Consider the following 23140-nt stretch of genomic DNA (forward strand, 5'->3'; position numbering starts at 1 on the left):
ATAAATATAAATAAGGAAATTAATGTCTTCATTAGTGGACCTTAGAAATGACCTTGATGGCATTTGAAATGTGCCTTCTGTTTTCACTAGTCTCACTTTATAGAGCCACTTAGGGCTCGTCACAATTGGACCTCTATCCTCAGTCTTAAATAAGGGGGTTTAACTTGTACCCTGCTTTAAACTGTACTGGTCAATGACTGTAGATATGCTTGATATCTAATTATGTTTATTGATTTGCTAAGATGTTTATTTGGTTATAGATGATGAGGAAGATCAAGAATTGTATCCAAAAAATGTTTTGATTATGTTAGCAGGCATAGCTGAGCAAAATGTGTCTTTTTTATCTATAGTCACTATTCATCTGAGTCCATAGAAGCCTTGTTACATCTGATGTGTCTGCTTAATGCAAAAATTTTTATATTCTAGACTAAGCTTTACTTTTAAATTTGGACAAATGATTAATATTACTAGCCTCCTTTTCCTTGCTGTGAAATGAGTGTAACCTCACCTACAAGGTTTTAAATCCTTTAGGTACAGTGGTTATATTAGCAATTAATTCCGTTTTCATATTAGCAAAATTTACTTGAAACTCTGGGGATCCTATTAAGGCAGTGTTTTTGTAGCCTTTCAGATCTGACTGATTCTAATCCATAAACCCTAGTGTGTTTTGGCCCTTGCTAAATTTTAAAAAATTATTACTATTATTATTTTGGCTGTACCCGTGACACATGGAAGTTCCTGGGCCAGGGATCAATTCCAAGCCACAGCTGTGACATTGCTGGATCCTTAACCCAGTGCCCCACAGCGGGTACTGCTGGCTTTTGCTAACTTAATAATTGCCCTTCTCAATGATTACTTTTTGATGTAAGGCACGGTTTTCAGCCTGTTTGGGAAGGTTCCTCTCCCACTCTTTTTCTCCCCAAGCCTATTATTTTTAAGTCATAGAGCTATAGGCATATAAATAGACATAAAAGACATGTGAATGTTTTATATCTACTCAGAAATTTTAAAATTCAGATGTACATTGACATAATAGATATTTCAAATTTTCTAGACCCATCCCCAGATAAAATGAATCCTGAATTGGAAAATCAGATTTCTTGTGAAGGTGATAGTGAAAAAATGGAAATGTCCTCTAAAGTGCTGCATGCTTGTGGTGAAGATCAAAATAAAAACAGGATGGACGTGACAGAAAGCGTGGAAGTCCTTGCTCCCCAGATCCACGTGCAGCAGGAGAAACTGCTGTTAGAGGAACCTCAAGCGGCTGCATCCACAGAAGAATCCAGACCTGCAGCCATCGTCATGGAATCTGTCACTGTTCCGCCAGAAACCATAGAGCCCCCGTGTGGGGATAGTTCTTTATGTTCTAAGGAACAGTGCACTCTAGAAAGGGTACAAGACGAAACGGGACAGAAAGAAAATACCGAACCTTCTACGGCTTCTGTGGACTTTGAAATGGCTCCTGCAGTGGAGAGTTGTGTGAAAGACGGTTTATGCCAGGAAGACAAATCCGTGAAATTACCGTCTGAGACGGAGTCATCCTTTTCATCAGCAGCAGACTTGAGCAAGGCACATGCGTCTTCCATTCCAGCACTTTCTTCAGACTTGCCTTCCCATGACGTGCTGCACGGTTGCCCTTCAGCTCTCAGTGCTTCTGTTGGAAACATCATGCCAACAACTTACATCTCAGTCACTCCAAAAATCGGCATGGGTAAACCAGCTATTACCAAAAGGAAGTTTTCTCCCGGTAGACCTCGGTCCAAACAGGTACGGCGACTTTAGTGATGTTGACGGAAAAGACCTTGGAGCAGTTAGTAAAGCAGAAGGTGTGGCGTCTGGGTGGCTCTGGTTTGGAGGGCGATTTTCTGTCTTCAGGTAGGACTTAGACGTGATGTTGACTTAGGAGTTTTGACCACTTAAAAAATACTGTTAATGAAGACTGATTCATTAAATTGGACGTGCTCTTACTGGAATTTTAGCTTAGTGGAGACATACAAATGCAATTTACTTGATTTTAGTTTCTAATAGAAAACACTTAAAAAAAATGTTTTGCTCTATGCCATAGTAACAATAGAGCCTTAAAAAAAGGGGGAACGTTGGGGTGCAGTGTAACTAGCATTTGTTTTTCCCCTCAAATATATTTATTTTTTTATTGTGCATGTTTTTACCTGCTTAAGCATCAAGATTTACTGAGGGCATTTTTCATGCAGGGAGATCTCATTTTCGTTTTTTTTCTGTTAATTAACTTTTTAATTAATTTATTTATTTTGGGGGGGGCTCCTTTTTTTTCGAGGCTGCACCTGCAGCATATGGAGGTGCCCAGGCTAGGGGTCCGATTGGAACTGTGGCTGCCAGCCTACACCAGGGCCACAGCAACGCAGGATCTGAGTCTCGCCTGCAACCTATACCACAGCTCACCACAGCGCCAGATCCCCAACCCAGGGATCAACCAGCATCCTCATGGTTGCTAATCGGGTTCACTAACCACTGAGCCATGACGGGAATGCCATAAATTGTTAACTTTTTTAAAAGGGCATTGTTTCAATGCTTTCATCAAAAAGATCTTAGAATTATATTACCAATACTAAGGAAGTGAAAGGAGCTCTTCCCATATTAGTTTTAAGTTGTGAGAACTCTCCCCTTGAAGGGTAAGTTTCCAGATCTTTTTCCGTGGGATTCCAGTGAAGATTCCATTGCTAAGAATTATGTATTCTACAAAATTTCTACTTTATGAAGTTTTTAGTAAAATAGCAAATTTCAGACAGTGCAAAAGTGTTTAGTCACAAAAGTGATTTGGAGTTTTAAGTCTCATGATTTAAATTGCTTTCAGTGATTGGAGTTTAACTTCTTATAGGAATAATAATATCTTCGTCTTGCTCATCTGATTTTGGAGTTGTAAGGTTGATAGAAAAGTTAAATTGAACTTTAACATGCAAATTAGTCTCCTTTAAGTCACTGTAGGATATATTTTATTCTCTAGAGATAGCAGCTTATACCAAAGGCAAAGGACTTGCCACATGGGATTTATAACTATCTCTCCGTGGCAAAGACATGCAGCAAAAGCAAACACTCTGTATATGCCTTTCTCCAAGTATTTTACTTGATACTTATTTTCTCTTCTGCCAAGGCTGATTTTTCTACTCAAACTAGTTCTCTTTCTCTTTACTTTTTTTTTAAATTTTTAAAATTTTTTTGCCTTTTCTAGGGCCGCTCCAGCGGCATATGGAGGTTCGCAGGCTAGGGGTCTAATCGGAGCTGTAGCCGCCAGCCTATACCAGAGCCACAGCAACGTGGGATCTGAGCCGTGTCTGCAGTCACAGCAATGCTGGATCCTGAACCCACTGAGCAAGGGCAGGGATGGAACCCACAACCTCATGGTTCCTAGTCAGATTCGTTAACCACTGCGCCACGACGGGAACTCCTCTCTTTTTTTAAAATTTTTTTTTATTGAATAGCATAATTACGTAGTCTTGGCTCTGCACAGACTTTAGTAATGGAAATTTGAATCTCAGATTTAATTTTGATTCAGGTATTTACCTTCTTTAAGGATATTGCATCGTAAATTTTCCTGTTAAATTTTGTTGGTATATTTCCTTGTTTAGAGACTTCTGTTTCAGCTGAGAAGCCATTAAGATTGTTTTTCTGTTGACCTGTGTTCCAAAATAGTGTGGTGTGTCAGTGTGTGTGTCAGTGTGTTAATATACATATGTTTTTTCCAGGTTCATCCCATTTCATATGAGCCATGTCCTAATACTTGTTTTTGCTTCTGCTATATGTTCTCGTTCAATTCTGATCGTTTTCTACTTTCCATTTACCTGCCCCTGCTTCATTACTACCTCCCGAGTTGCTGCTAATCTCATGGCCGCTTGTGGGCCAGCCACCCTCCTTGCCCTTCCCCAGTTAGTTTGGTTCTAGTTGTGTAGGAAGCAACCTTCACTTGGTGCTTCAGAGCTGGTTGACATACTGCTGTTTTTCTGGAGACTATGAATTCGAGAAGAGTGTGAATTACCCTACTGGCGTCATTTTATTTTATGGGAAAATATTCAGTGAAAAATGGCTGTACTCTACCTTAGACACTCATATGCTAATTGCTTTCATGATCATATTGAAGTGTTGCATTAAATCTTCTCTGAAATGTTTTCCTAGAAATATTTTCTTGAAGAATTCTTAAATATTTAAAGAAAACTTCTTAGAACATAAGGACTCTAAGTATATTTTGATAACTTTCAAATTCTAAGAACGTTTTCTCCGCTGTACCTTTCCACCCCTTGCTGGTTGTTGCTAATGTCACCTGTGTAGAGAGCTTAGGAATTGACATACTTTCTAAGACTGGTATCAGTCGAGAGATTCCCATAGAAAAGGTGAAATTTCTTCCATATAGTAGGTTTCCAAAAATAGTACCTCACTAGTAACCACTTTGCCATTACACTGTGAACTGGATTTCTTATTTTTCATCAATTTAGTTTGTTAAGAACCCTAGAGTCTTCTAATGTGCTTATGTACTACAGTAGCACCTTAAATGAAGTGTTTCAGCTTAACATATCAGTTTCATAATCTATTCTCATGACAGCAGAACAGGCCTCCAGTGGTGAGCTGTAGAGGGTTGCAGTTTCATTAACAATTAATTTTAATTTTAAGCAATTCCTTCCTCCCTCCCTTCCTGTCCCTCTGTCCTTCTCTTTTCTTCCTTCCATTTCTGGTTTGTAAACATAAACCTTTTAGTAAGAAGCATTGTTGATATTTTTTTGGGTATTATTTGTGTTGTTTTTTTTTTTTTAAAGGTGCTTTTATGTTTATTTAATTTATTCTCACATCATAGCTGAGGTTTATTAATCAACAACGACAACAAAAAAAATAGAGGTATAAACCTGTAGAGATTAATTTTTCCCCCCCAAGGTTACACAATCAGATAAATCGATTCTTGACTCAAAAAGAGTTTCTGACTCTTGCATCCAGTGTTCTTTGGGTTTTTTTTTTAATTAAATCGTATTGTCCAAAAATGGAGAGATTCAGTTCTAGATAAGTTATTTCATATCCAGCTTTAAAATAAGTTTGGATTTTGAAATATTCCTTTTTTTAGGCCATGCCCACGGCATCTAGACATTCCTAGGTCAGGGATCAAACCCACACCACAGCAGTGACAGTGCTGGGTCTTTAACCTGATGCACCTGCATATCGTGTCTGTACAATGATACTCATTCAAGGAAACAACCCTAGTAGTTGTAATTGTCTTTCTTAGATACCTATGACTTAAAACCTACCTATCTTTGTATACCTATGACTAAAAACCTACCTATTTTTGTTTTGTTTTGTTTTAAGGGACGTTCCCAGGCCAGGGGTCACATCGGCGCTATAGGTGCTGACCTACACCACAGCTCACGGCAACGCCAGATCCTTAACTCACCGAGTGAGGCCTAGGATCGAACCTACATCCTTATGGATACTAGTCGGGTTCATTACTGCTGAGCCACAATGGGAACTCCAAAACCTACATATCTGACACTTTGTCTTAGAACCTATTAAAAACATTTTCATTAGTAAATAGGTATATATTCTCTAGTCTAAGAAATAAGAGGATAGATATCTATTTATTAATGAAAACGAGAAATAAAAGATACAGAGTAGATGGCAACATGATTTTTTTCCACATACCTTCTACCTTTTTACAAAGTGGCTTTTAGTAATTATTTTGTAGTGTTTTTACTGTATGTATTTGTATTTTGTATGTATTTGTACTGTAATTAATAGACATTAAGAAAGATCGATGAGTATAAATTCGGCGTGAACATTTTCATAGTGCAATTGGTTGGCTTCAAAGCCTTGTTTTTCCATTACTGTCTGTGGGACACCAAGCCAGTTGCCTTGTGAACTCTTCGTTTCTTCATTCATAAAATTCCGTTAGATGGTTGTTAGGATTTAATGATAATACATACAAAACCCCCGACCTCTAGCAAATGGTGCTGCTGCTCTGCTTTCTTTCTTGAGTTGCGGAATAATGCAGCTATTATGTGAAAGCCAAGACTTGAGAAGGATGCAGTAGTCATGTGTTCATAAACGTGGCCCTGGAGGGCTCCCGAAGCACAGCCGGTGGATAACTCTCTGTAAAGAGCTGTGCCAGTGAGAATAACTGCAGGCCTGACAGAGTCCAGCCCTGGCCGCAGTGTGTCGGAGGTTTTCAAGTCCAGAGTCATGTAATGGTAGCACAGATTTTAGAACTACGCTGCCTGTTACTGACAGTGTGCGGGATGCCTGTGGCAGGAGAGGAAACCTAGGGAGCGGTGGGCAAGTAGAACGGGCAAGAGGAAGGACTCAGTGCAGGCTTACAGGCTTCGGCGTGTTTGCAGAGGTGCTCACATTGTGACCTTCAGACCAGGAGCGTCAGTGTCCTCTGGGAGGTTGTTAGGCTTGAATCTCAGGCCCCACCTTAACTTGGGCGAAAATGTCTGTTTACGAAGATCCTCATGCAGCCTGAAGTCCAAGAAGCACTGTTCTACACTACAGAGAAACTGTAGTTTTCATCCCAAAACATGTCTAGCCCTTTGGGGTGTCAAGCCTCAACACATTCGGATTGGAAGTATCAGATATCTCTCTTGGTTTTCTTGTGCCTGTTCTATTTTTTAAGCTGCTTCCAAAATGATTGCTAGCACCTGCCAAATTCATATTCTTAAATTACTGAAGGCTAAAGCTGGCAACACTTATTTCTGTACTTATCTAGTCTTATCATATCACTATCAGGACTAGATTTTTTGTTCTGTTTGATGCTGAACTCAGTTTTATTTGTGCTAAAAGAATTTTGTAATTCATAAGAAGGAAGGGTTTGCTCTAATAGCTGTAATGTTACATGAGTGAATGTATGTACCAAAAAAGCAAGTCACAAACGCTTGGGTTTTCAGTTTCTCTTCCTGGATGTCTTCCTTCTACTCTCTCTGCACCCTTTTCTTTTCTCCAAGTCATACTCTGCCTCTGGCAGCAATACTGGGTTGCATAGTGTGTTGTGAGCAGGTGGGCTTAAGGTTGACTTAGGACTTGGACGTGTGACTCTGCCCAGAAGACACCGTAGCCTCTCTGGATCACTCTTGGGCTCCTGTTAACGGCACCGATCATATTTGGCAGCCAGCAGCGGGCTTTGGCTTCTAAGAGGAAGATGCCCACAGCAGTCTGTCATCCAGCTGGCATTGTGTTTCCATCGCCTTGGTCTCGGTCCTCTAACAGCTATGTCGTTTACTAGGTTGCTAAGTTTACCTGAGAAATGGGCCTCAGAGCACAAGTGTTAACACCACATTTAAACAGTTTGAGGGTTCCGTAATTACTGTTGGAATCTAATTCATTCTCTGCCAAGTAGTTTTTTTAAGTTTCTGTGGGATTGGAGAGCACATTGCTTCTATTGAGCTCTCTTTGTAACTTGATTTGTCCTGATGGTTGCATTTTTTTAACCATCTTGATTTTAATTCCGTTTGTAGATAGTTTAAGAGTGTGTTGACTGGATTGGTAATGATTTTATAGGTGAAGAAATCCAAGATTTTAGGTGATAACTGGTGGAGTTGGTGTGTTTTTATCATATAGTACAGTGTTTATTGATGCATTTATGCATACATGTGTGCCAAAGCGCTCGCTAGGGAAAATGCAGACGTTTTGAATGAATGCCAAGCAGAATGCTTCCTTAACAGATCAGGGCGCAAAGTGGGCAGGGTGGCTTCTCATGAAGCTCTCAAATATTCTAGAAGAAGATGCTAAACTGTGGTAAGGGAGACGGTGGTTCACTTGGAGTGCTGGGGAAGGCCTGTCAAGAGGCGGTGGGTCCCCAGGGGTGCAGAGCCCGGCATGTGTGGAGGTTGGCGGGGACGCCAGGGTAGCTCGGATATCGTGGCACTAAGAGATGCCACAAGTTGAAGAGAGGCAGTGGGAACGGTTCGACTTAAGGGTACTGCAGGGCTTTTGGAGGTTTAGAACAGAGTAGTGGTGCCCTGCTTGGTCAGATTTCCATGGCTTAGAAGCCCCTCTGGCTGCCGTGTGGAGAAGGGCCTGGGGGGCAGGTGAGGAAGCAGCACAGAGCAGTGGACAGCTGCAGCAGGCCATCGAGGGAGGCGACCCTCTCTTACAGGTGTGACCCGTCCCAGAACTTGAAGATAAAATATGCAGAATGGACTGATGGTTTGGATCAAAGGATGGGTACGGATTGGAGGGGCAGAGGAGAGTGGTGAGGGAGAAGGACAGGTCTGTTGACTCCCTGTTTGCTGCCTGGGGACTGGGATCCATTTCTGAGGATGGGAAGATGATGAACTTGTTAAGGGGGAGATTTTAGACATGGTGAACTTGAGAGGTTGTGTATGACCGAATGGAAATGGTAAGAAGGAGATGGAAAATCCTAAAAGCTTCAAGTGCTCAGAACATGTTAGAGCTGGAAGTGTGAACTGGGGGGACAGCCACATCCAGCATGATGGTTGCCACCCTCATAGATAATACCCTTTAGGATGAGGCCACCCAGAGAAGGGAGTGGCCAGGCCTCCACCCTGGGAGGCCCTGGGGCTTCAGAGGTCAAGGGGAGGGAGAACTGGAACCGGAGGCTGAGAAAGGCCTGAGATGGACGGCAGGAAACATCCACCCATGGGCTGCAAAGGGCCCAACAGGACCGCACGTAGATGTTGCGGGTTTGAGTAAGATGGCAGCAGAGAAATTGCTGGTGGCAGCAGAGGTTACAAAAGACCATGGGCCCAGTAGGGAGACAGGTGTAGATGGAAATGCAAGATGACTCCTTAGCTGAGGGTAGGTTAATTAACATGAAACCAGTCTCTCCCTTGTGTGGTCTTTCTCAAAATACTGTGATTTCTTTAACCATCTCCTCCCCAGAGGGTAGTCAAGATCATGTTTCTGGTTGAATACGTTAATTCCCCAGTGGTATTTTAATGTGATTACTAGGCTACTGCTTGTTAGTTAGTATTCTAGAAACCTAGTAAGGTCTGTGTTTCTTGTCTTTAGTTTCGATCACTTAATTGGTAAAAATAATAGCATGCATTGCTGAATTATCTAATTCAAGATAGGTTCTTTACTGTTTGACATTTGTTTTATGTTTTTCTTTAAAATGTTACCTTTGTGGAGTAAACACCTTTCTTTTAGCATCTTCATCGCATAGTTCAGGTTATTGCTGCATGGGGTTATTTGGAAGTAAAATGTCTTAGGTTTAGTTTAACTATCTTAATAAGGTAATATTTCTTGCTCATATAATCAGATACTTGAGGCATTTTAATTTGCAAATTTAGGACAATTTGCTTTAACATTTTTCTACCTTTCAAATTAGTCCCTTGGATGTAATCTCATAGTCGCCTAAATAAACGAAAAACCAAAAGCCAGAGCTGTTGGTCACTGAAGGAAGAGTAAATTCTAAGATTATAATGGTATTTGCGTCTTAAGGTTACAAACTTTACAAATTTTGAAGTGAATGATTTATTGATAGCTCCTGTTTCTGAATGCATTTTTTGGCTTATTCGTTGTGTTGTTTGTAGCAAGAAGCACACATAACTTAAGTTTATCTGTTTCTTAGGGTTATCTCTTTCTCCTTTCCTGTAGAGTGATAATTGTTAGAATCATTGCCAAATAATTTCTTAGAGTGTTAATTCTCAAAGTTTCATTGACATTTACTTATATTTTGGTGCTGTAATTGCAGTTCATGAGTCTGAATGCTGATGTCGTAAACCTTACCTTTTAATGTTTTAATGTACTTATGTTTCAACCAGAATAAAATACTTAATGTAAATTGTAGCTGCAAACATTTAAGTATAAATTCACTGTAAGTGATAAGCTTATTTACTTTACTATCTTGAAGCAATTTGTCCTAAATTTCCATACGTCTGCATTTGTTTTTGCTGTTCTAAAATTCCTTAGTTGCTGGCTTTTACCTTTTATGTTGCTGAGTTTTATACATCTATTTTCTCACCTGCCATATCCTAGGGGGCTTGGAGTACCCATAATACAGTGAGCCCACCTTCCTGGTCCCCAGACATTTCAGAAGGTCGGGAAATTTTTAAACCCAGGCAGCTTCCTGGCAGTGCCATTTGGAGCATCAAAGTGGTAAATAAAATTGCATTTACATTCATATATCATTTCTTTCTGGTTGGTTTTGTCCGAGTAGAAGCTAAGAATTAAACATGTCTTTTCAAGATAAATAGTTCTGTTTCCAGAGCCACTTTTTAAATCTACAATGTTTATAATGAAAAAGCAACGTGCTTGCATTTAAAACCTGGACTAGGAGGAAGTTGACTTGCCATTATACATGACTGATTCTAAAGTTATAGACGTTTTGTTTCTATGTTTAAATTGTAGAATACACATTGAAAATGCAAGTAATAAGCCTGGTCTCTTAATGTTTATCATCCAATCAGAATGAAAGAGAGAAGCATATATTTGTGTAACGTTTAATAAGATTGTTTATCTCACAGTCGGTGATAAAGTCCTTTTGAGCCTTTGCAGAATGCTGACTTTGCCACGTCTGTTGTACAGGGCCGCGGGTCAGGATTTCCGGGAAAGCGGAGGCCTCGTGGTGCGGGACTGTCGGGACGAGGCGGCAGAGGCAGATCCAAGTTGAAAAGTGGAATTGGGGCGGTTGTGTTACCCGGGGTAAGGCCTGCTCCCTTTCCTGTACCCTCATCCTTAATATGCCAGCTGATGATGACAGTCTCACTCGTAGCAAACTACTGAGATTCTAGGAGTCATATAACTAGGCTAAAAAAAATTTTTTTTTTGGTCTTTTGCCTTTTTAGGGCCGTACCTGCAGCATATGGAGGTTCCCAGGCCAGGGGGTCAAATCAGAGCTGTAGCTGCTGGCCTACACCATAGCTCACGGCAGTGCTGGATCCTTAACCCACTGACCGAGGCCAGGGATCAAACCCGAAACCTCATGGGTCCTAGTTAGATTCCTTTCCGCTGCGCCACAATAGGAACTCCTAACTAGGCTAAATTTTGTCTCTACATTTCTTTTTAATTTTTTTTTAAATTTTATTTAATTAATTTATTTATTTTTTGGTCTTTTTGCTATTTCTTGGTCTTGGGCCGCTCCCGCACGGCATATGGAGATTCCCAGGCTAGGGGTCCAATCGGAGCTGTAGCCACCGGCCTACACCAGAGCCACAGCAGCGCGGGATCCGAGCCGCATCTGCAACCTACACCGCAGCTCACGGCAACACCGGATCGTTAACCCACTGAGCAAGGGCAGGGACCGAACCTGCAACCTCATGGTTCCTAGTCGGATTCGTTAACCACTGCGCCACGACGGGAACTCCTACATTTCTTTTTAAAATCTCTGCTGAGGTTGTCTTATATCTTTTCTGCTTTCTCCAACCTTTCTCTTTTCTTACCTTTTCTGTTTGACTCTAATCTGCCTATGCCAACCCTTCCTCAACATCCAAGATGGAACATTTTTGCTTTTCTACTAAATCAAAATAAAACTCCTGTTATATTCTTGAGTTTATTTGAAGATTTGATTATGTTGGCATTTTTATGGTTTTTGTTTTGTTTCGTTTTGTTTTGGGGCCACACCTGCGGCATATGGAAGTTCCCAGGCTAGGGGTTGAATTGGAGCTGTAGCTGCAGGCCTACACCACAGCCACAGCAATGTGGGATCTGAGCTGCGTCTGCAACCTACACCAAAGCTCTCGGCAAGGCCAGATCCTTAACCCACTGAGCGAGGCCAGAGGTCAAAACTGCGTCCTCATGGATCCTAGTTGGTTTCCTTTCCACTGAGCCACGGCAGGAACTCTGTATTTTCTGTTTTTGATTATTCCTCTCAGCGTTGTAATATGGTTTGCAGAAGATCGAGAAATGTTGCAGATTTTAGTATGGACTCTAAAAATACTGAAGGCTTTATGATTGTCTTTGACATAGTTTAGTTTATGATGGATAAATATTTGCTCATTGGTATACTATGAAGCTTTATTGAAATGTGTATTAAAAAAACCTCCTTTGGCAAATGATGGCAAACATGTCATGTGATGACTTTACTATTTTACTGATACCCTATTTTTTTAGATTCTAATTATCATTTTAAGTTCAAAAGACAGGTAGAATTGTTCAGTTTCACTGCTAAAGGAATAAGGAAACTTGGTTTCTGGTCCTTTTTTTTTTAAAGGAAATCCCTCCCCTACCCCCACCCCCACATTAATAAGCTTATTGAAGTAAGTTTGATGTAACATAAGGTACGACTATGTGAAATGTACAATTTTGTGGGGTTTTACGTGCATGTATGCCCTTGAAAACCACACCACAATCAAGAACGTGTTTGCACCTCGCTGTTTCTGTGTTACCAGTCCATTCTGTTGTGTCACTGAAGAGCATTCCATAGAATGGATGTGCCAGTTTCACCTGTTGAAGGCCATTATGGTTGCTTAAATTTTTTGGCTCTTAGAGGTAAAGCTGCTCCAGACTTTTTTTGGGGGGGGGGGCTTTTTTTTTTTTTGTCTTTATTTTGTTGTTGTTGTTGTTGTTGTTGCTATTTCTTGGGCCGCTCCGGTGGCATATGGAGGTTCCCAGGCTAGGGGTCAAATCAGAGCTGTAGCCACCGGCCTACGCCAGAGCCACAGCAACGCGGGATCCGAGCCGCGTCTGCAACCTACACCACAGCTCACGGCAACGCCAGATCCTTAACCCACTGAGCAAGGGCAGGGACCGAACCCGCAACCTCATGGTTCCTAGTCGGATTCGTTAACCACTGCGCCACGACGGGAACTCCGCAGACTTTTATATATAAGACTGCATGGGGACATAATGCTTTCTTTTCTCGGGTAAACATAGAGGAATGGAATGGCTGATGTATTTTAGATATATGCTTAGTTTTTAAAGGAAAGGCTGGTTTTCAAGTTGGATGTGACATTTTATATTTGCAAGAATATCTAAGGTTCCCATTGCCTCCACATACTCACCCACATTCCGCAGGGCCTGTCGTCTTAATTTAGCCCTTCTAGCAGGTATGTTGATGGTGTCTCATTTGTATTTCTCTAAAGACGCATGATGCTGATCACCTTTTTAAGGTGCTTATTTTCTATCTGTATATCTTTGATAAAGTCACTCCTCAAATCTCTAATACACTTTTTAAAATTGAGGGGTTTTTTTGTTTGTTTTGTTTTGTTTTTCCCATCTTTTCTAGGGCCGTACCCACGGCACATGGAGGTTCCCAGGCTAGGGGTCTAACCGGAGGAGTTGCTGCCGGCCTACACCACAGCCACAGCAGTGAGAGATCTGAGCTGCATCTTCGACCTACACCATAGCTCACGGCCACGCCGGGTCCTTAACCCACTGAGCAAGGCCAAGGATCAAACTGACAACCTCATGGTTCCTAGTTGGATTTGTTAACCACTGAGCCATGACAGGAACTCCAGAATTGAGTAATTTTTTAAGTTACTGAGTTTTGAGGTTTCTTTTTGTATTCTAGACATAAGCTCGCTCTCTCTTTTTTTTGGTTGCCCTGAGGCATATGGAATTTCCCAGGCTACGTATCAGATCTGAGCCATAGTCATGATCTATGCACAGCTATGACATCGTCAGATCCTTACCCGCTGTGCTGGGTCAGGGATTGAACCTGCATCCCAGCACACCAGGGACACCGCCGATCCCGTTGCACCACAGTGGGAACTCGTAGACACAAGCTCTTTATCACATGTATGATTTGCAAATATTTTCTTGCAGTTTTGGATTTGTCTTTTCATTTTCTTAACTGTGTCTTTCAAAGAGCAGATATTTGGAGTTCCGGTTATGGCACAGTGGGTTAAGAATCCAACTAGCATGTCTTGGGTCAATGTAGAGGTGCAGGTTCAACCCCTAGCCTGGCACAGTGGGTTAAAGGATCTGGCATTGCTGCAGCTGCAGGACAGGTCACAGCTGTGGCTCGGATTCAGCCGTGGCCCAGGAACCTCCATACGCCTTAGGTGCGGCCATTTAAAAAAAAAAAAAAAAAAAAAAAGATGTTTTAGTTTGGATAAAGTCCAGTTTATTGCTTTTTTTCTTCTATGGATTGTGCTTTTTCATGCTGAGAAATATTGTGTAACCCAAGGTCACAAACATATTCTGTGTTTTCTTCTAGAAGGGTATTGCATTTAGATCTGTGATCTGTGTTTGAGTTAATTTTTATGTATGGTATAAATAAGGATTTAAGTTCATTTTTTTTACGTACTGAATATCCAGTTGTTTTAGCATCATTTCTTTGAATTGCCTTTATCATTCTTGGAAATGTTATTGTTGTATTTGTGGATCTACTTCTGGAATCTTGCTATACTGTTGTTTCATTTTTTAAGGTTGTACAGTATTGTACTATTTTGATTACTTCTATTTTATAATTACTTTTGAAATCAGATATTTATTTAATCTTCTAATTTTCTACTTTTCAAAGGTGTTTTGACTGTTCTAAATCCTTTGTATTTTCCTCTGGATTTTCGTATTAGCTTGTCCATATCTACAAATAAGCCTGGTAGGATCTTGCATGGGTTTGTATTCAAACTATAGATCAATTTGAGGAAAATTGTCATTTTCACTATATTGAGTTTTTCAACCCATCAACACTGTTTCTCTCCACTTCTTTAGGTCGGTTTTAATGTCTTTCAGTGATGATCTTTAGTTTTCACCATTCTTTAGATTTATCTATCTTCTGCATTTTTCATGCTGTTTTAAGTAATAATGTGGTCTTAATTTTAAATTGTGTATCAGTTGCTAATATATAGAAATACCACTCATTTTTGCATATTCATTTCGTATTCTAAAATTTATTAAACTCCCTTACGCTAGTTGCTTATTTGTAGAATTCATTGGATTTTTTACATATTCAATCATATTGTCTACAGATAAAAGTTTTATGTCTTTCTTTCTATTCTGGAGGCCATTCATGTCTGTCCTGTATTGCATTTGCTATAACCTTTAATATAGTGTCAGATGGAGATGATGGGATCGGATAACCTTGTTTTTGACCTTGAGGAGAAAGCGCATAGCGTTTCATAATTAAGTGTGAATTAAGTGTGATTTAGTGTTAAGTATGGTTTAGTTTTAATAGACACCCAAAATCAGATTGAGGAGGCAGCTTTCTATTCAGTCTGCTAAGCTATTTTAACTAGAAGTAGTAGATGTCAAAAAGTGGATTCCGTCCCATGCTTTTCCCCACGTCTACAGAGATGCTCCTTTAGCGATGACCATTGCTGTTAATGTGAGTTACAGTCATTGGATTTTGTGTGTGTGTGTGTGTGTGTGTGTGTGTGTGTGTGCGCGTGTGTGTGTGTGTGTGTGTGCGCTAAAGCAGTCTTGCTTTCCTGGGGTAAAGTCCACTGTTCATGATGTTGGGTTCAGTTTGCTAATTTTTTTTTTTTTTTGTGGTCTTTCTTGGGCTGCACCCACGCACGGCATGTGGAGGTTCCCAGGTTAGGGGTCGAATCAGAGCTGTAGCCTCCAGCCTACGCCAGAGCCACAGCAATGCCAGATCCGAGCTGCGTCCGTGACCTACACCACAAAACCAGCTACAGCTCACGGCAACGCTGGATCCTTAACCCACTGAGTTGAGGCCAGGGATTGAACCCGCAACCTCATGGTTCCTAGTCGGATTCGTTTCTGCTGCACCACAACTGGAACTCCAAGTTTGCTAAAAATTTTAAGCATTTTTATGTTTATGTTCATGAAGGATATTGGTCTGTAGTCTTATTTTTTTGTTATGTTTCTTATTATGGTTTTGGTATTAGCATAATGCTGGCTTCATAGAATGAACTGGGAAATAATATTTTACTCTCTAGTTTTCTGGAAAAACTGTGTACTGTTGGAAATTTCTTCTGTTATTTCCAGATAGAATCATTAATGGAGCTATTTTGGTCAGGAGTTTTTCTTTGTGGGAAGATTTTAAACTATAAATTCAATTTTTTTTTGTAGGTATAGGGTTATTTAGGTTATCTGTTTTTTCTCCATGAATTTGTCCATATAGGCTGACAAATCAGTTGCCCTAGATTGGATCATAATATTCCTTGACTACCCTTCTAATACCTATAGTCCGTCCTAGCGTTACCTTCCCCATTCCTGATATTGGTAAATTGTGTCTATTCTTTTTTTCCTGATCAGTCTTGCTTGAGGTTCTTCAATTTTACTGATCTTTCTGAGCCAGCCTTTGCTTTCATTCATGTTTTTCCTACTTTCTATTTCACTGATTTGATTTTTACCTTGGCTTTTTTTTTTGGTCTTTTTGCCATTTCTTGGGCCGCATATGGAGGTTCCCACACTAGGAAACTGCAGCCACCGGCCTACACCACAGCCACAGCAACGTGGGATCCGACCTGCATCTGCAGTCTACATCACAGCTCATGGCAATGCCGGATTCTTAACCCACTGAGCAAGGCCAGGGATGGAACCTGCAACCTCATGGTTCCTACTCAGGTTCCTTAGCCACTGAGCCACAACGGGAACTCCTCTACTATGATTTTTATTATTTCCTTTCCTCTCACTTTAAGTGTAATTTGTTGTTGTTGTTGTTCTTCTTCTTCTTCTTTTTTTTTTTTTTTTGCCTTTTTGGGCCCCACCAGCAGCATATGGAGGTTCCCAGGCTAGGGGTCCAATCAGAGCTGCAGCTACCGGCCACACCAGAGCCACAGCAACGGGGTATCTGAGCCGCGTCTGTGACCTAAACCACAGCCCATGGCAGCGCCGGATCCTTAACCCGCTGAGCGGGACCAGGGATCAAACCCGCAACCTCATGGTTCCTAGTTGGATTCGTTTCCGCTGTGCCACAATGGGAACTCCCACCTCTGTACATTTCAATTTGGACTACCTACACTGCAGGTTTTAAGTCATTAGAATAGAATGATACATAGATAAGTATATGTCTGTGTGTGTCCCTAAACACACACACACATTTTTGTGTGTTTCTTGATTAGAATTTCTGGGTATTCAAGTCTTATTAAAGACAGGTTTATGTTTTCTTGTTACTTCCCCATCTGTGGGGCTTGTAACTCTGAAGTGACAATTAGGTGAATCAAAGAATACCATAACTTATACGTGTATAGGAGTATCTTGGCAATAATAATCTAATTTGGAGTTGTTAGCATAGACCCAAGCAAAATAGTATTTTGTGTTTTAACTATGCCTCTTCTTAAGCTTTCCAGATAAGTATAAGTGAAAAATAAAGCTTCATGTTTTGTGTGTTTTGCTTTTCATAGGTGTCTGCTACAGATATTTCATCAAATAAGGATGAAGAAGAAAACGCTATGCACAATACAGTTGTGCTGTTTTCTAGTAGTGACAAGTTCACTTTGCATCAGGTTTGAACGAAATTATTTGTCTTCCACTTTTGAATCCCTTCTGGTCCATTTCTACTTTATCCCATATGCCCTGTGGTCGTCTAATATGTGGCTCTAGAGCTGTAGTAACTAAGATGGGTTGTTGTTTTTTTTTTTAATTGAAAGATTAGTATGTTAGTGTATTCTTAGTTTGGTCTTGAATTTAAAATCTGTTAATGTGTTCTTAATTTCAGGATATGTGTGTGGTTTGTGGCAGTTTTGGCCAAGGAGCGGAGGGAAGATTGCTGGCCTGTTCTCAGTGTGGTCAGTGTTACCATCCATACTGCGTCAGTATTAAGGTAAATACACTTAGATTAAGTATTACTGAGGTAAATATGCTTAATGTTAATAGAAATGTAGATTTCGAGGAGTACTATTTTTTTTTTTTTTTGCGATGGCATGGGGTTGAGTTGATCCATTATGTCTTGTGACCATAAAACTTGAGAACTAGAGAACTTAGGAAAACACTTTTTTAGTCCCGACATTCGCTTTTCTCACCCCCCATCCATTCGCAGAAGGACTTTTTCTGTTAAAGCTTCTTCGGTCGGGGAGTTGCTGTGTTTCGTCACTTTTGGGCCATTTTGTCTGCACAGTTGTTTCTGTTCCCCACCCCCATCCCCTCCACCCTCCTGCTCCCTCACTGACTTTCTGGAATCTCAGATGTGTCCGAGATTGTGCGGCATTGTCCTCAGATCACTGGCATTTTGCTGTTTTTCCCCCCAGCTTTTCTTTCTGTCCTTTTTGTGTAGTTCCTGTTACATCCTCAGACTCACTGTTACTCTGCATTATCCAGTCTGTTTTTAAGGCCGTCCAGTGGATTTATCTCTTCACCCAGGTCATTCTTGTTTAGGGGGGAGGAGTGAGGGGGACACCCCCAGTATGCACAGGTTCCTGGGCCAGGGTCAAACCCCTGCCACGGCAATGACAGCACCGGATCTTTAACCCACTGAGCTACGAGGAAACTCCCAGATAATTCTGTTTTTTAATCTCAGCTCCATTTTATAGATAATCTTATTGTTTAAAATTTATTCTTCACTTTTTTTCAAGTCCTTGAGAAACTTGTAATTGTTGCTACTTCTGACATTTCTGACATTTCTCATTGCATTAACTAATTTTTGTCAGTAGGATATGTCCTCCAACCTTTTGTTAACATCTAGGAATTTTTGATTGAAAGTGGAGATGGTGCATTGTGATAGTATATTGCTGAGAGTCTGGATTTTGTTCCTTTTAAAAGTATTGAGTTTTTTTTGTGGCAGCAGTTATTTGTGGATGTTTGGACCTTTAGAAGGTACCTTTTAAGCTTTGAGGTGGGTCCAGAGAGCCTGGACTCAGGTGGCTGTTCTCAAACCTTATGGTCTTAGAACCCTTATTAACATTCTTAAAAACTACTGAGGACCCCAAGGAGATTTTGTCTTGGAGGATAATAATGATTGAAGAGTTCCTGTTCTAGAAATCACAACTGAGAATGTTTTGAAACACAAAAATAATCAGACACACCTTGTGTAATGTCAGTAGACTAGCATAATGTCTGTGTAATGATGTTTGGTGTATCATGTTGCCTCTACAAAACATCACTGAGTACATTTTCCAAAAAAGGTACGTAACATCGTATTATTGGTATGCAACTCGTTTGGCCCACACTTTCCTAGCTGCCATTCTGACTCCAGGTTAATGCTGGAGGCACAGCCCTCCGGAGGTCCTTGCTGAATTCTACCTGAGCCTCTCCTCCATGCTCCCAGCAGTCCCCCGGTCACCAGGGTCTTTTCAGTCCACTGGTTGAGGTGAGGTGTTTATTTCAGATTCCCAGGAGCTCTTCTTTGCCCTGGTTTTGGGTTTGACCTTGTAGATTAGCAGCTTTATGTTCAGCCAAAGCCTACAGGGAAATCCTGTCTGGATTCCTGGAGTTCTTTCTCCTTACTGCCCCCTTCTTTCCGGTACTCTGTCCTGCACAGTTCACCTGCCCTGCCTCTCTCAACTCCGTCAGTGTGTCCTAAACGCAGTGAGCCCATTGCTGTTGGCTGCGGTTGTCCTTCCCTGGCCATCATTCTGGAAAATGTCTCTAGGCAGAATATCATAGGAGTCACTTGCTCATCTCCCTCCTCTTAGAAACACAATTTTCTTTTTGTCCAGTATCACAAAGCAAGTGTTTCCAAAATTTTCCCCCGTTTTTTAGTGTTTTATAATGGGACACTCATCTCATCCCAGTTATTCCATTGTAGTTGAAACAGATGGCCACTGTAGACTGTAGCACAGAGATGGCCGTTGTAGACCCTAAAACACACCTCTCCTACCTTTAGACCTGGTCTCATGGATGGGAGCCTGGGTGATACCTTGCCTCAAAGAGCTGTTAAAAATGACGAGAAAACCCATTCAATTAGGGAAAAGAAAAGAGTCGATAGTAGAGCCCTGAAATCTGTACTAAGAGGCAACTTCAAAGTGGGGGAAATTTTTCAAATGTTGAAATGCTGCAGAGGGGTCAAGTAAGAAACTCTAACGTGTCATCTGGATTTGGGGGTAGGGAGGTCTTAACTGACGGACACACCGTTTCAGTGGTGACGGCTGTAGAGACGAGGTGGTGGCGTGGTGAGGGTCGTTCGGACTGAGGGCCTTGGCCACAGCCTGTGACGTAGTAGGAAAAACATTCTTCTCCTTTATCTTCATCGTACCTTTCTTCTAAGCCAGGGATTAGGAAACCGCGGCACCTGGGTCAGATGTGGCCCATTGCCTGTGTTTGTAAATGAAGTTTTCTGGGAACACAGCCCTGCTCTTTGGTTGACGTGTGTCTGTAGCGAGCCTCACTTGACAGTTTCACAGTTGTGTGGTTTAACAGATTCCCTGGCCAACAACGTCTAGAATATTTAGTATCCTACCCTTTAGGGAAGTTGGCTGCTCCTGCTCTAAGCTCCCCTGCTCTTCCTCCCCTAGGCTCTTTGCTCCACTGGGGAAATAATATAACCTGATAATCCAAGACCGATTTAAACAGATTGGTAAGCTTATCAAAGCGGTAATTATACATGCTGCAAAGCACATGTCTTTAAGACTCTTAGGACTGACTGACCCATCTTCCTGTCTCCACATCCAAGCCCGCTCCACAGCAGGCAGCCTCTTTGGATTCTTTCGGCTCCTTCATGTTATGAACTCTCGAGCTGTCAGTGACAGACTGCTGCTGGTCCTTCATCTGTGTTGAATTCCATTGACTTTCTGCTGTGAATGAATAAAAAGGTGTTTTACCTCTTTAAAATACACGCCCTACCTTCTGCCAGCGTGTTCCCAGTACAGTTGTTTTACTACGTTTAGTTAATTAACAGTGTTGGCTGTGACTCCGTAAATGTCCACTGGAGATCTAACTAGTGTGGTAGGACTTTATTTGTCACGGCATTTTTAATAGCAGGAAGAGAATAATTCGTGATTCTCTATTAGTTTTTGTTGTTTGTTTTTACCCGCCATGGAAGCATGATCACAGTGGATTTTGGGGGGCAGGTTACTTGCTTTTCCTTGTCCTGAGCTGGGTTAGTAGCTTCTGGGTCTCTTGCTCAGTTCTCATCTCTCAGTGTCCCGGGGCTGACGCCGTCTGTTGCTTCCTGGATCTCACACCTTCCTTTTTCTTGAGATACACCATCACTCTGTGCCAATAGCTCTAAGTATGTTCATTAGAAAGGGTACTTGGGAGCTGAGTTTTGAGACTTTGTGCGTCTAAACGGCATTCTTCTTTCATATTTAATTGCTTGTTTGGCTAGGTTAAGAATTGTACCTTGAGGGAGTTCCCGTCGTGGCGCAGTGGTTAACGAATCCAACTGGGAACCATGAGGTTGCGGGTTCGGTACCTGCCCCTTGCTCAGTGGGTTAACGATCCGGCGTTGCCGTGAGCTGTGGTGTAGGTTGCAGACGCGGCTCGGATCCCGCGTTGCTGTGGCTCTGGCGTAGGCCGGTGGCTACAGCTCCGATTCAACCCCTAGCCTGGGAACCTCCATATGCCGTGGGAGCGGCCCAAGAAATAGCAACAACAAAAAGACAAAAGACAAAAAAAAAAAAAAAAAAGAATTGTACCTTGAAATTATTTTCCTGCAGCATTGGAAGCTATTACTCTATTTTAGCACCCAAAGTTGGAAAGTTTGATGCAATTTTGATAGTTGTTCGTTTATTTAATTCTTCTTTTCCTCTTTGGTAGCTCTTGTAAATTGTCATTCCTCATGATTTTATTCTGTATCTTGAATGCTTGCATTTTTTTTTCTTTTAATGGCTGTACCTGGAGCATATGGAAGTTCCTTGGCCAGGGGTCAAATCATAGCTGCACTTTGGGCCTATGCCACAACCACTGCAGCATCGGATCCGAGCTGCATTTGGGACCCATGCTGCAGCTTGAGGTGATGCCAGACCCTTAGCCCACTGAGTGAGGCCAGCGTTCAAACCCACATCCTCACAGAGGCAACATCGGGTCCTTAACTGGCTGAGCCACCATGAGAGTTCCTGTTTTTATTATAGCACAGGTGTTAGGTGGTTCTTTTTAACCTATAGACTGTAGTCTTTTGAGGTCTTTAATTTGGTTCCTCACTTCATAGCCTGAATTCTTTTTTTTTTTTCTCTAGGACTGCACCCGCCATATATGAAAGTTCCCAGGCTAGGGGTCCAGGGTCTTGGCCTGTGCCACAGCCATAGCATCACCAGACCGAGTCGTGTCTGCGACCTGCATCACAGCCCATGGCAATGCCAGATCCATGACCCATAGAGTGAGGCCAGGGATTGAACCCACACCCTCATGGATACTAGTCAGATTTGTTTCTCCAGCGCCACAATGGGAACTTCCTGGTTCCAAATTCTTAATGTTACATGATGTGACTCTTTGAGGAATTTATCAGAAGTATAGATATCCTCAAACTTTTCTGCTGAGTTAGACCATTGAGGCAAAGGAGAACAAACAGAGGAGTGAATGAATGTGAGCCTAAGAATCCTCACTTCATAGCCTAAAATCCTCCAGGATCATAAAGTGGCCTTGGAACTCATGTCATACCTTAATTTTCTTTGCATTTTTAATATTGATTTTAGTACACAGATCTTTATGTGAGGTACACAAATTTCAGAATCATGAATTCAGAGTTCCCGTTGTGGCTCAGTGGTTAACGAATCCAACTGGGAACCATGAGGTTGCGGGTTTGATCCTTGCCCTCGCTCAGTGGGCATTGCCGTGAGCTGTGGTGTAGGTCACAGATGCGGCTCAGATTTGGTGTCGCTGGGGCTCTGGCTTAGGCCAGCAGCTATAGCTCCGAATAGACCCCTAGCCTGGGAACCTCCATACGCCGAGTGTGCAGCCCTGGAAAAAGATATAAAGCCCCCCCCCCAAAAAAGAATCGTGAATTCATGAAATGTCATAGTTTGAAACTATGTTAGTTTCCAAGTCCTGTTTTAACAATAATGAAGCCATTTCTAGGTGTATTAGTGCAATATTAATCTTTGCGGCCTATTCGATCATGCAGAGTAAGGAGTAGGTTAATGCATGAATCGCGTGAATTGATTGTTTGTTTTGCAGATCACTAAGGTGGTTCTCAGCAAAGGTTGGAGGTGTCTTGAGTGCACCGTGTGTGAGGCCTGTGGGAAGGCGACTGACCCCGGACGACTCCTGCTGTGTGACGATTGCGACATCAGCTATCACACCTACTGCCTGGACCCTCCACTGCAGACAGTTCCCAAAGGAGGCTGGAAGTGCAAATGGTACTCGAGGATTTACCTTTCCCCTGTTAGTCTTGTAGTTCGGAACTTTCCTGGAGTTCCCTGTTAGCCCAGAGGTTAAGGATCTGGTGTCGATACTGCTGGAGCTTGGATCGCTGCTTTGGTCCAGGTTTGATCCCAGCCCAGGAACTTCC

At 41.8% G+C, this 23140-nt stretch overlaps 1 protein-coding gene across 19 annotated transcripts in view; it reads left to right on the top strand.

Moving 5' to 3' along the window:
* The window catches only part of KMT2C (lysine methyltransferase 2C), a 286456-nt gene that overhangs the window by 179874 nt on the left and 83442 nt on the right, over positions 1 to 23140 (top strand). For all 19 annotated transcript variants that reach the window (XR_002340465.1, XM_021079123.1, XM_021079121.1 and 16 more), the window contains 6 exons: positions 1055 to 1767; positions 9946 to 10065; positions 10495 to 10611; positions 17163 to 17264; positions 17477 to 17581; positions 22807 to 22988. Coding sequence is in view for 18 of the 19 variants with exons in the window: in XM_021079123.1 (XP_020934782.1) it covers positions 1055 to 1767; positions 9946 to 10065; positions 10495 to 10611; positions 17163 to 17264; positions 17477 to 17581; positions 22807 to 22988 (1339 nt within the window). In the remaining variant the exon portion in view is untranslated. The remainder of the gene's footprint in view (positions 1 to 1054; positions 1768 to 9945; positions 10066 to 10494; positions 10612 to 17162; positions 17265 to 17476; positions 17582 to 22806; positions 22989 to 23140) is intronic.

Source organism: Sus scrofa, chromosome 18, assembly GCF_000003025.6.
Source record: "Sus scrofa isolate TJ Tabasco breed Duroc chromosome 18, Sscrofa11.1, whole genome shotgun sequence".
Taxonomy (NCBI): domain Eukaryota; kingdom Metazoa; phylum Chordata; class Mammalia; order Artiodactyla; family Suidae; genus Sus; species Sus scrofa.